The following is a 13465-nucleotide window of genomic DNA, read 5'->3' on the forward strand; positions in this document are numbered from 1 at the left end:
AGTTGTCCATCATTTGCCTTCCTGGCAGGAATGCATTTTGGAATTCATCTACTAGGCATCCTAGAATGAATTTGAGTCTATTAACAAGGGTTTTGGAGATGATTTTGTAAGAAGTGTTGCATAGACTTATTGGTTTGAAGTCATTGAGTGTTTGTGGTCGGTCAATCTTTGGCACTAGTGTGATGAAAGTATGGTTTTGCTCTCTCAAGCTATGACCACCTGTTAGGAAGGAGTTTACACTATTTACCACATCAGAAGCTACTTCCTCCAAATTTTTCTGATAGAAAATTGGTGGCATACCGTTTGGGCCTAGAGAGTTGAGGGGATGAGGGCTGAAAGCTGCTTCTTTGATTTCCTTTGCTGGGAAAGGTTTTGATAAGAATTGGATATGTTCTTCCGTCAGTCGAGGCATGGGGTCTAGAATTGTATCACTAGGATATAAAGTGTTAACTTCTAGAATGTTGTTGTTGAAGAGCACTTTGAAGTTGTTAACAAAGAGGCCCTTTATCTCATTGTTATTGGTAGTCCTGAGATTTGATAGCTCTGATTTTATTCCTACACTTTCTTGTCTTAACACTTTTGTGAAAGAAATTGGTGGTTTGATCTCCCAGTGTATCCCATCTTGATTTTGCTTGTTGTTTCCAATAGTCAGTTTTGGTGTCTAAGCTTGTTTTTATGCAGTCCTTGATCTTTATGTTCTCCTCTGCTTAATCCGTAGACTTAATACCCTTTTGAGCTATGCTTAGAGTATTGTTGATTGATTCCCAGTTGATGTTGTTAGCTTTTTTATAATCCATACACCAATGTCTTATTTTCCTTAGTGTCGTATGTAACTTTCTTTATAGTTTAAACGCACTAAATCCTTGAACATTATGCCCCCATTCTTGTTGGATTATTAGCTTAACTTCTTCGTGATCTAAACACCAAGCCTCCAATTTGTATGGTCTTGTTCTCTTCTGCTTATCTCTATCATGCATCCACTATGGTTGTCAGCATCCACCCCCATACATCTTGGAAACCCAAGCCTTACAAAAATCGGTTCCAAACAAGAAACCTGGCTTTTGGTTTCAGACAGAAAGATAAAGTCTACATTACTTAGCCTAGCCATACTAGAAATGAAGCTAATTACCTTGGAGTCCAAGATTTTTACCCCTCTACAATTCCAGCTGAGGATTGTCATATAATCCTAGAAGGCTGTTGGTCAGCCGCACCTTCAGATGTAGATATTCTTCCTTTTGGGGTAGTATTGGCCTAGGGCTTATATCCTCCTCCTCGCTTAATCCAAATTTAAGGACAGATTTACCTTTTGTTTTCTTTTGGATTTTAATGCGTTTTGCCTATGAGGGGTTGGCTTCGAAAACATCAGTTGGGGCTGTATTGAAGAAATCGTTTTTTTATAAGTGTGGTATGGATATATGACATTGGTATTGTATTGATGGTTAGGTTATTCTGGTTACTTTTCTTACCATATGAAGTGGAATGCTGAGGTTTATTGGATGAAGAGTGGTTTGAATTTCATTATATTTTCCTCTTATTTTGGCGAGGGGTACTCTCACTTCTGCTCCTTGAACCTTCCATAAACACTTGAGTTTCTCTATTCCCTTCATTTTCTTGTTTGCGATCACCATTGTTATTGTTTGGGTTAATGTTTTCACTTGATGAGGAAGAATGGTCATCATTACTGTTATTATTTGCGTTGTTGCCATTACCTCCTGCATCATCTGAGTTCTCATGTTCATGATCTGGTTCAAGGGTTATTTCTGACGGACTATCTCCTTCTTAATCTCTTTCCCATGAGTAGTTGACCAAGTTGATAAACGTTTATCTGTTCCAATCAACTCTTTAGAGGCATATTAGTTTGTTCGTGAAAAAGGGTTGGAAGGATTGAAATGTGTAGGGAATTTCAGTACCTCTTCCCACATCTCCATGACTATTTTGAGGTGTTTTTGAGCAGTCTCTATGGGTATTCTGCATTTTGGTCTCCGATGGCCTATTCTCCCACACTTGTTGCATTAGACAAAAACTCCTTCGTATCTAAAATCTACCTAATCTGGTTCCCCATTATGGTAGTCTAGAAAGAAACCAGGTATGAGAGGATTGTTTATGGAAATTACAACCTTGCCTCTTATGAAATCTTTGAAGCCTTGAGAGGTGGAATTATTATCAAAGTATAAGACTTTTCCTATTTTATCAAGTGCTCTTCTAGCCACCTATGGTTTATTGTAAATGAGAAGGAAACCTTCGACCCTTACCCTGATAGGTGATTGGGTGAAGGTAAATGATTGGAAGGATGCCCTTAGTCTATATTTTGTGAAGAGGAATAAGGCTCCATCATAACTTGCTGAGCCTTAGGCATCGAGATTATCTCTATCTCTTACGTCAAGGCAGAAGAAGAAGAGGTTACCTATTTTCTTGATTGATATTTCATCGTGGGTAGTTCATCGTAGGTACACCCAGTCTTGTATGTCTCTAACTTTGAAATCTCTAAAATCTTTAGCTTTTCCTATTACTGCATTAAGGAGTAAACTATCCTCCGGTAGGATGTGACCTTCAAGGGGTCTGATGATGGGTCCCATTCTTCTCATTGAGTTTTCAGATGAGTTAGTAAGGTTAATAGTTGGGGTGAATGGATTCATGATGGAGGTGCTTAAGTGTTAGTAGAAAGGTTTGTAGGTGAAAGATATCTTCTCAATTTTTAGTGAGAGAAGCTCTATGCTGGAGACAATTCCTTCAATTTGGAGGCTGCCCTAAATTCTTCCAACGATTGTTATCTTCATTATTTACCTCTTTTCTCAACTATTTAGCTTCCACAATAAAACACCCACAATCTATCCTATCCCAATGCTTCAACAAATCTTGTCATTAAATTTAATTATAATCCACATTGGGATTTATCTTCAAAGAATCCGAATTACATATTATTAAAACCAAAAGCCAACATAGCTTTCTCTCTAAGCGGTCTATAGGTGCACGATAAGAGTGGTTTTCTATCGTGCGCTTTGGCACCTCAATGGGGAGGAAGAAGAAAGCGTCGGCGCCGGTTAATAGCTCGTCGGCTTCCGTGCAAAACAAGGAAGCTGAAAATGTAAGTTTGGAGCTGGAAAAGGAAGTGTCTCAGGAGAAATCCAATGTAACAGTAACTACACCTGTAAGTGTTGTACAAGAAAAAATAGCGATTGTCACTGAGAAAGAAAAGGAAGATGATGGTGCTATTAAGAACTCAGCTGAACAATGGAAAATCTTTACCAACCAGAACAGAATCTCTAGCAAAGGTATGGGTTTGAAATTTCTTGCTCCTACCATAGTTGATGGATGTCCTACTGCAAAACTTGAACAAAATGAAGTTGAGAAAATGAATGAAGTATGGCGTAACTCACTGATTGTTTACATTGTAGGCCAAAATCCTACATTAACTGCAGTTAAGTCTTATTTGAAATCTCAATGGCAGCTTCCTGAGGACTGTATTATGTTTAAACATGATGAAGGCTATTTTGTAGTTAAGCTACAATCTAGGGAGATTAGGGATACAATTCTATATACAGGACCTCATATGTTTTATGGAAAGCCAATGATAGTAAAACAATGGTCATCCACTTTCAATTTTCATTCTGAAATTTTAAAAGTGGTGCCTATTTGGGTGAAACTGGATAATCTGCCTTTGAACTGTTGGAGTGAAAACTCTTTAAGCAGGATTGGAAGCCTCTTGGGAGTGCCCTTATATGCAGATGAGTGTACTTCCAAAACTCTTAGGGTTTCCTATGCTAGACTATTAATTGAGATGGATGTGACTAAAGTCATGCCAAAGGAAGTTAAGATAGCTGATCCTAATGGTAATGTCTTCACTCAACATGTAAGTTATGATTGGATTCCCCCATTTTGTAAGAAATGTCAGAGTGTGGGTCATAACTGTGAAAAATCAATGGCTATGAAGAATAAGGTGATTCAAAAATGGGTTCCAAAACAATAAGAGGGACAAGAGGGTGCATCAAAGCCTGGTGATCCCACCTTGCCAGTAGATCCTAGGCCTCCTAGTGATCCTGTCATTGTGGTAGATCTAAGGTCTGAATCCCTAATTACCCATGTTGCTTCACCTAATCAGATCAAAGACCCTGAAGAGGAAGAAGAAGTCTGGAAAGTTGTCACAAGGAAATCAAAAGACAGAGGGAAACAAGGGAACTTACAAGCTGCTGGGAAGGACTCAGGTAAACCTGGGGGTGCTAAGGGACCAAACCCTTATTTATCCTAATGAAGGTCTCTACTTGGAATGTGAGAGGGATGAATGATCCCTATAAAATAAAGGAAATCAAAAATTTCCTGAATCTGGAAAAGCTTTCAATTTGTGGTTTACTTGAGACTAGGGTGAGAAGTCATAATGCCACTAAAATTCAAAGGAAATTTGGTGTTGATTGGACTTGGTGCTGTAACTATTCTTTCTCTCCAAAAGGAAGAATATGGTTTGGTTGGAAGCCTGGAGAGGTTAAGATTCAGATACTCAAGCAAGCTGAACAGTTACTAGCTTGTAAAGTATCTAATTATGATGGCACAAGGGAGTTTCAGCTTATAGTGGTGTATGGACTACACACTATAAGTGATAGGAGAGAATTATGGGTTGATCTGCTAGAAGCTCTGGATAACAACATCCCAGGGATAGTTCTAGGAGACTTTAATGTTGTGTTACATTCAAATGACAGAATGAATGGGAATCCAATTAGTGAAGCTGAGACTAAGGATTTTGAAAAGTTTATGAATGATGCCAATCTCATTGAAGCCCCAACTGCTGGAGTGTTCTATTCATGGAATAACAAAGGTGAAGGTCAGGCTAGAATAGCTAGTAGGATTGATAGAGCACTTGTGAATGCTGACTAGATTGATAAATATACTAATGTGGTTGTTCAATATAAACCTAATGGTGTATCTGATCATAGTCCATTGGTTTTTAATATGGATAACCAAAGCACTACAGGGGGAAGACCCTTTAAATTTTTGAATAGTTTATGTGATTATGAGAACTTTGAGGTTGTTGTTAGGGAAGCTTGGAATAGTGAGAATGATGTGTATAAGATGAAGGGTATCTGGTTGAAGTTGAAAAAAGTGAAACAAGCTCTGAAACAAATGCATAAACCCCATGCTCATGCTTATTGTAAAGTTGAAGAGTTGAGAAGAAAGCTTACAACTGTTCAACAGCTTGCTGACATCAATATCAATACTCAATTGCAAGAAGAAGAGAAGTCTTATGAAGATCAGCTTAGATATTGGTCTCAGATTGAGGAAAGTATTCTTAGGCAGAATTCTAGGATTGGATGGCTTAGTCAAGGAGATACTAACTCCAAGTTCTTCTTTACTGCCATGAAAACAAGGAAAGCTAAGAATAAAATAGTTCAAATTCAGACTGAACAAGGGGAGGTTCTAACAAATCCTGATGATATCCAGGGTGAAATTGTTGGTTTTTTTAAGAACCTGTTGGGTACCCGTAAAGATGAACTTACAGGTATTGACATTCAGCTCATGAGAAGAGGAAAGCAATTAAGTAGACAAGCTTGTGACACTCTTATTGCTCAAGTTACCTCAGATGAAATTGATAATGCTCTTTTTAGCATTGAGGATGGAAAAGCCCTTGGAATAGATGGCTTTAACTCTCTTTTCTTCAAGAGATGTTGGCACTTCATAAGAGAAGATATGTATCTTGCTGTTCATGAATTTTTTCAATCAGCATTCATTCACTGGCCAGTTAACACTACAGTGATCACTTTGATTCCTAAGAAGGAAAATGTCACTCATGCTAAAGATTTCAGACCAATAGCCTGCTGCACAGTGGTGTATAAAATTGTGTCTAAAATCTTAACACAAAGATTAGGCAAGGTTATCAGTGAAGTGGTGAATCCAGCACAATCAGGTTTCATCCCTGGAAGGCATATTGCAGATAATATTCTCCTTGCAACTGAGTTGATCAAGGGGTATGATAGGAAACATATTTCCCCCAGATGTGTCATCAAGGTAGATATTAAGAAAGCTTATGATTCAGTGGATTGGTGTTTCCTTGAACAAATGCTAGTTGAATTGGGCTTCCCTGATCCCTTTATCAAGTGGACTATGGGCTGTGTGAGAGGGGTTAGCTATTCTATTTTATTAAATGGGATACCTGCCATGCCTTTCCCGGCCAAAAAGGGGGTGAGACAAGGGGATCCTCTCTCCCCTTTCTTGTTTGCTTTATGTATGGAATATATGAGTAGATGCTTGGAAGAACTTCATCACATTCCAGACTTTAATTTTCATCCAAAGTGTGAAAAGATAAAGCTCACTCACATGATGTTTGCAGATGACTTGCTTCTTTTTGCAAGAGCTGATCATAGTTCAATCACAAAGATCATGGATGCTTTTATGAAATTCTCTGTTGCTTCAGGCCTAGAAGCAAGTGTAGAAAAAAGTAGTATTTACTTGACAGGAGTTTCAGAGGAGGAAAAAATTGTGTTAGCTGACCTCATACATATGCCTATTGGTCAGCTTCCTTTTAAGTATCTAGGGGTTCCACTAACCTCTAAAAAGCTTAGCTATAGCCAATGCAAGCCTCTGGTGGAGAAAATAACTGATAGAGCTCAAGGTTGGGTTGCAAAATTGTTGTCCTATGCTGGGAGACTTCAGCTTGTGAGATCAATTCTAAGTAGCATGCAGAACTATTGGGGTCACATCTTTCCTTTATCAAAAAACTTATTAAGGCTGTTGAAGGGTGTGTAAGAGATTTCTATGGACTGGGGTTGTTGAGCCTTCAAAAAAAGCACCTGTGCTTGGGAGACTTTGCTTAAAAACAAAAATGAAGGAGGCTGGAACCTGATTGATATGAAGATCTGGAATTTAGCTGGTCTCATGAAGCTGCTTTGGGCTATTTCCTTCAAAAGAGAGAAGCTCTAGGTTCAGTGGATCCATGCATATTACATCAAAAGGCAAACACCTGATACAGTTGCTATTAGCAACAACATCTCTTGGATTTTGAAAAAAGTGATGGCAACTAGAGAGCATGTTCAGGAGCTTGGTGGTTGGCACACAGTTCTAGGGAATGGTGAGTTCAGCATTCACAAAGTATACCTGAAATTGAGGACATACCATACTTGGGTTCCTTGGAGAAGGGTGATAAAAAACAACAAAGCAACCCCTAGAAGTGTGTTTATTCTTTGGCTAGCAGCTCACAAAAGACTTGCAACATCAGATAGAATTATGAAGTGGAATGTTCAGTGTAGTAGCATTTGCAAGCTCTGTGATGCTGCAAATAAATCTATTGAGCACCTGTTTTTTGAGTGTCAGTACTCTAGTGCAGTTTGGATGCAGATTCTAAGTATTATAAACATCTGCAGAAGAGGCAATGGCTTTAGTCATGAACTACAAGAAGTATGTAGGAAAGCTCATAGCAATACAAGAAGAGCTCGAGTCTATGTCATGCTGTTTACTGAAACAGTTTATATGGTCTGGATCCAGAGGAACTTGAAGATTTTCCAAAACAACCTGATGCAAACTGAGAGACTCGTCAGAGAAATTATATTTAGAGTGACTGCTAGATGTAATGATGAGGATAGGCTGTTGCTAATTGCTTAAGTTTGTTTCCTCTGTTGTTTTTGTTTCCCTTTTAACACAGTTTTCATCTGTTGTTAGGGGATTGTATTGTGGATTCTCAACTATTTTTTTTGGTTTTCAATAATAACTTTGAATTGCCAAAAAAGAAAAAAACCAAAAGCCATATTGTTAAATACAATCCTCAATTAGAATATTTGTGATATAGTTGATTGTACAATACTACAATTGAACTTGATAAGTTGATATTTGTCTCTCCTTATTAAAATGACAGTAGCAAAATAGAAAATTCCATAAAAATTTCCAACAAAATGGTTAGGAGTTGTCGTTTCACTTACGTCAATAAACTTTTTTCTGTTTTCGGTTGGAAAATCCTTAAACCCCTTTTGCCAAATCCTTTCTTTTGAGGGTTTAAGCCCCCCAAACTTCCACTTGTAGACTCTCAAATTTCCCCCAAAATCTATTGACAAATCCCCTGAAAATGGCTGCTAAATTCATGTTTTCTAGAATCTCTGCAGCTAAAATCAACGCTCCCTCCCAATTGTTAAACCGTCTAATACAATTCCCTGCTTCTTCAACTCCATTGTCATACCATCTCCTAAAATATATTCACACTTCATTTCTTGATAATGCATATAACAAAAAACCCAGAAATTATTCAAGGAGTATGGCATCAATCCCTGATTATAATCTTCAGGATTCCGCTTTGGGCTTCGATTCTCGCGTTCCTGCTACTATTATTACTGGCTTTCTTGGCTCTGGCAAGGTTTATTTATTTCTCTCTACTTATCAATATAATTTATGTTTGCTTTCTTAACAGAGTAAAATATTTGAATATGTTGGTAAAATTTTTGGATTCTTCATTAAGCAAAGACATTGACTTGCTTGATTATTCTCTTGATTATGTGATTTTTTTAGTTTAATTCAATGATTTATGCTTTGATTGTGAAATTCATGGATGAATGTGAAAGAGTGTAATTTATTCTAGGGTTTTTCTATTCACAAGCCCCCATTCAAAAAAAATAAATAAGAGAAGATAAGTTATGGCGCTGTTACTTTGTTTCATATGAGTAAAATATTGTTTTGCCTTGTGTTGATTTGGCAGACTACTCTGCTGAATTATATTCTGACTTCTCAACACGGAAAACGCATCGCCGTCATAGAAAATGAGGTATTGATCATCCATATCTCTTGAGCTAAGCGTTCTTTCTTCCAGATTTTGTAGGGAAACTACTTAACACATGCCATCTCAGAAATAGGTTGTTCATTTTTTGGATAATTAATATTGCAATGACCAAGAAAGAATTCATCCTATAGATTAATTCCCCTAATATTGCAATGATCAAGAAAGAATTCATCTTATAGATTAATTCGCCTAATATTACAATGACCAAAAAAGAATTCATCCTATAGATTAATTCCCCTAATATTGCAATGATGAAGAAAGAATTCATCCTATAGATTAATTCGCCTAATATTGCAATGACCAAGAAAGCATTTATCCTATTATCTCATTTTGTTCCTGAGCAACCCTTTTTTCTGTGCATAGGACCCTTAATAGGAACTACATTTCAAATTTAAAATATGGACTTTTGATACGAAAGTCATGACAACCTTTTTTATTAATAATGATTGAAACAAAAAAAGTTCTGGAGACTAGATTACTATTTGGTGAGTCTCTATCAAATGGCCACCTATGGTTTACCACTTTACTGTAATTATTTTATTATGGTCATGCTGTTCTGATAGCTAACTCATGTTTTCTTCATTCAGTTTGGGGAGGTAGATATTGATGGTTCTTTGGTTGCTAGTCACGCGTCTTCTAATGAAGACATTGTTATGGTTAATAATGGCTGTTTGTGTTGTACTGTACGTGGAGATTTAGTGAAAATGCTGTTGGAGTTGGTTGAGAAGAGGCGTGACAAATTTGATCACATAATCATTGAGACGACTGGTACTTTATTTGCCCTTAGTTTTTGGTGGTAGCACTGCATGCCCTGTTCTTTTGACATGCATGATGGAGTTCTATAAGTATTAGGATTTAACAAATTATAGTTTCAGTTTATGCCTTAACATTACAATGGTAAGGGCTTTCTCTGTCGTTCAGTCACATTTTGCAAACATGAATCAAGCCTGAAGCCACAAATGCGGAGAGCCTTCTCATGAGGACCTTTGGTGGCTTATATATGATGCCTTCTCAGAATTTTTAGTTTCTAAAGTTGCAAAGTGTGTTATGTGTGACTGAGAGTGATGGCCTTTATGACTTATCATTTCTTTAAACAGGGCTTGCAAAACCGGGACCTGTAATTGAGACATTTTGCAGTGATGAGATGGTCTCACATCATGTAAAACTTGATGGAGTTGTAACATTGGTGGATTCTAAACATGCCATGAAGCATTTGAATGAAGTTAAACCAAGATTTGTTGTGAATGAGTCAGTAGAACAAGTTGCTTATGCAGACCGAATCATTATAAATAAGGTACGTCATGAGACTTTGCTACATGTTTAGTAGCTACTGTATTCTTATGCCATATTTCCTTTCAGTTCTTCAAAAACTGTAACTGTTTTGCAGACAGATCTGGTCACTGAGGCTGACTTGGAAGTACTAACAAAGAGAATCAGTGTAAGATTTCTTATATGCATTCTCATTGTTTAGTGTTCTCCAGAGAGAGAACTTGTTTTCCTTCTTAATTGTCAACATTGCTTCATCCACAAGTTTCTCAAGGAACTTTTGGTCTTGGCAAGCATACTTCTATAGATGATGCAAGGTGAAGTCACCCCAAATAATTTCTGGTGCTTTCCTGGAAATTTCAAGTCCCTTTTAGTCTTTGATTGCATCACATATCTTTTGATTGTTGAGGGTATTGGGTTTTTGATTTGATGCCATCTTTTGAAACTTGTATGAATATAGACCTACTTTATCTATGATCTTTCTTTTGCCTCCTTGCAGCATATAAATGGGATGGCACAGATAAAGCAAGCGAAATATGGAGTTGTTGACATTGACTTCGTTTTGGGAGTAGGTGGTTATGATCTTGACAGGTAAGATTTTGTTGTTTGCCAACACTGATCTTAATGATTTATGACTCAGAACTCGTAACTGCAGTTGCTTAATATTGCTTATATCTAGTCAATCTAAGCAAACAGTGATATTTTGTCCACCTTGGATTTTGCAGGGTTGAATCTGCTGTTCGATCAAATGATTCACAATGTGCTAGTCATGAACACGCACATGACCATGGTGAGAAACTCATTTTGATTTTTCGTCTTGCATTAAGTTCTGTCATTAGTCTATCTGTTTCGGCTTTGATAGTGGAAGCTGGTCTATCATAGTAACTTGTTACTTATGATTCAAAGATGCTGTTTAATGTGTAACGGATGCAGTGACAGGGTGATATACCAGTTCCTTGACTAACAGATTATAAACAAAAATTTAAACACAGAAATATCCGGGATTTTTTGTGTATATTTGCATTAAGAAAAGTAAAATAAAAGGGTCGGATATGACTAGTTCTGAGCAACCTTCACCTAAAACATAGATGATCTCTGAAGCTTACAAACCCCTTTTTTTACATTTTTGGTTTTGGGTAAAGATATTTGGATCAGGCCGTTGATCTCTGAATCACCATTCCTGACACTAGAATTCTCAATATTTGGGAAGCCCCTGAAACATAGATTCGTCTCACAAATAAATAATAGCTGCACATTGTTACTAATGTTCACTACTACGTTTGGACATGGTATGTCTCTTGGTGTCAAAATTGACAATTTTTTTAAGAATTGCGTGTTTTTATTGTTGAATATGAGGTGTCAATCCCGTTTTAAAAAAAAAAAGACCCACCAAATGTCCTTACCCATTTCAGAGCATTATGCGTCCAACATGGGTACTGGAGGTGAAATAAAGTATATGAGAAATATAGCAGTTGTATTTAATTGCATGAGGACTAATATGGCAGGCTTAGTATGTCTAATGCTACTGAGAGACAATTTATCACTTTTCAAGCCAAGGAAGTCAAAGTAGTGTCTTCACTTGTGTCTTTGCACCTTTCTCTCAAAAGGTTTTGTTCTTTTTTTCATATGTTTTTCTCTTTCATGCTATATATACTTCGGCTATTTCTTCATGATGCTGCTTTAAATAATCTATGTCTAATAACATGTGCCATCATAATCGCCTGCCTTTTCCCTCTCTGTTGTGTTAACAGAACATCACGAAGGCCATCATCATGATCATGATCACAATCACGTCCATGATTCTGCTGTGTCAAGTGTTAGCATTGTTTCGGAAGGAACTATTGATCTTGATGAGGTAATGAGTACTGCTATTGATGCTAAAAAGCATCTTTTTTTTATGTTAATGATTAAAGTGAAATGAAAGTTATGCAAAGACATTATGATCCCCCTTTACTACTTTTTCATAATAACGCATAAAATCTCGTGATTTTTGGAGATGTCTTTTTTATGCCAAGTGTGCGGAACTCCCATCACCTGAGTCAAGACAAACACCTAAGCAACTAATCCAACTTAATAAGATAATCAAGAAAGAAAGACTGAGATACTTAGAAGAAATCACAGACAACAGTAAAGGAAAATAGTGTAGAAATAGTATTGCAAAGAAAATGAAAAATACAAAATAGTATGAGCTTTCGAGAGGCTCACTCTATCCCAGCCAAGTTCCCACAATTTTTCAATACCTCTTTTATTTCTCTCTTCCCCTATTTACTGCTGCATTACAAAGATTTTTCTTAACTATTCCACTAACTGCTTTGTGGTTCATTCCCAAAATTACCCTTCTTGTGAGGCTTCTTATAAGTGATCAGCTGAGGTGTGTGATCCATCACACCGACCCAATTCTGTGCAATTGCATCCGTCTTGTCGCCTCTGGTCAGGAAGCTACATACAACTCGACCTTATGGTCCATATGATAGCCAATAATGAATTATAGTAATAGTAGTGAATTTATATGCTTTTTATATTAAAAGGAAATCTTATATCGGTAGCCATGCTAATAGGACATCTTCCCCAAACATGAAAGTTTGACGACCACTCAATATGACCTCTTAATTGGTAATGGCGGTAATGAAATATATGAAGAATAAAAGGTATTTTTGTAATTGATGATGGATTAACATTACAATGGATGTGGACATGAAACTTTCTTGAGAAAATTACCTATAAATTCATTACCATTACTATTATTTGGTCCTAACTTTTGTGCGAACTTGGCACATATTTTTTCTTGTAAAACTTGAAAACTTCAGATACTTTTTCATGGTAAGCTTACTTGTTATTTGTGGCTCTATGTGACCCTAGCTTGATGACTGGCTTGAAAGATTGATTGAGGAGAAGGGAGAAGACTTGTATAGATACAAGGGAGTTTTAGCAGTTGATGGTTCTGATGAGCGCTATGTTTTACAGGTACATTATAATTGATGCTGCGTTATATGTTTTCTGGTCGTCATTGAACAAATATTGAATGTTTGTTTTTGGTTTCAGGGTGTACATACTATGTTGGACGGATGTCCAGGCAAAACATGGGCTCCGGATGAAAAGAGGATAAGCAAACTAGTCTTTATAGGACGCGATTTGGATGAAACAAAGCTAAGAAAGGGATTTAAAGGATGCTTAGTGTGAAAAATTATGTCTTCATTTCTAATAGCAGCTGGTTCTGGCATTAACAATCTGATGATACATGAAGGTTTGACATCCTGTTCTTGTTGAAGCTTTTGTGTTAATATAGAACTTCTAAAGTATCACACAAGAAGATTTATTTATTGGTGTTAAAGAGCAACTAAGCATAGTGATGTACACAAGATTCGATCCGAGGTCGGCTACCACCTAGTTTACCAACTAAACTAGATTGACATCTATATTAAACAAGTAGATACTCCTTCCATTTTTATTTAA

General features: G+C 36.9%; 2 protein-coding genes across 3 annotated transcripts; both read left to right on the forward strand.

Moving 5' to 3' along the window:
* Positions 1-6996: 6996 nt before the first annotated feature.
* LOC125497829 (uncharacterized) lies at positions 6997-7584 on the forward strand. Its single transcript, XM_048645527.1, has one exon. The coding sequence runs from the start codon at positions 6997-6999 to the stop codon at positions 7582-7584; it is 588 nt and encodes a 195-aa protein (XP_048501484.1).
* Positions 7585-7852: 268 nt separating this feature from the next.
* Positions 7853-13465, forward strand: LOC104893094 (uncharacterized). 2 transcript variants are annotated; one of them, XM_010679171.4, is made up of 10 exons: positions 7854-8326; positions 8666-8731; positions 9334-9514; positions 9844-10040; positions 10134-10184; positions 10512-10603; positions 10738-10802; positions 11764-11867; positions 12872-12976; positions 13055-13465. In XM_010679171.4, exons 1-10 carry the CDS (start codon positions 8042-8044, stop codon positions 13190-13192), a joined length of 1284 nt encoding a protein of 427 aa, XP_010677473.2. In that variant the 5' UTR covers positions 7854-8041; the 3' UTR covers positions 13193-13465. The 2 variants fall into 2 exon arrangements, with proteins under 2 accessions (XP_048500673.1, XP_010677473.2); XM_048644716.2 differs by lacking the exon at positions 8666-8731 and having other exon boundaries at positions 7853-8326.

Source organism: Beta vulgaris, chromosome 5 (genome assembly GCF_026745355.1).
Source record: "Beta vulgaris subsp. vulgaris cultivar EL10 chromosome 5, EL10.2, whole genome shotgun sequence".
Taxonomy (NCBI): domain Eukaryota; kingdom Viridiplantae; phylum Streptophyta; class Magnoliopsida; order Caryophyllales; family Amaranthaceae; genus Beta; species Beta vulgaris.

Excerpts from the sequence above, each read along its gene's own strand:
- LOC104893094 (XM_010679171.4), top strand. The coding sequence starts at position 8,042 with ATGGCTGCTAAATTCATGTTTTCTAGAATCTCTGCAGCTAAAATCAAC. Across the intron at positions 9,515-9,843 it reads CATAATCATTGAGACGACTG|GGCTTGCAAAACCGGGACCT; the intron begins GTACTTTATTTG and ends TTCTTTAAACAG. Across the intron at positions 11,868-12,871 it reads GAACTATTGATCTTGATGAG|CTTGATGACTGGCTTGAAAG; the intron begins GTAATGAGTACT and ends ATGTGACCCTAG.
- LOC125497829 (XM_048645527.1), top strand. The coding sequence starts at position 6,997 with ATGGCAACTAGAGAGCATGTTCAGGAGCTTGGTGGTTGGCACACAGTT.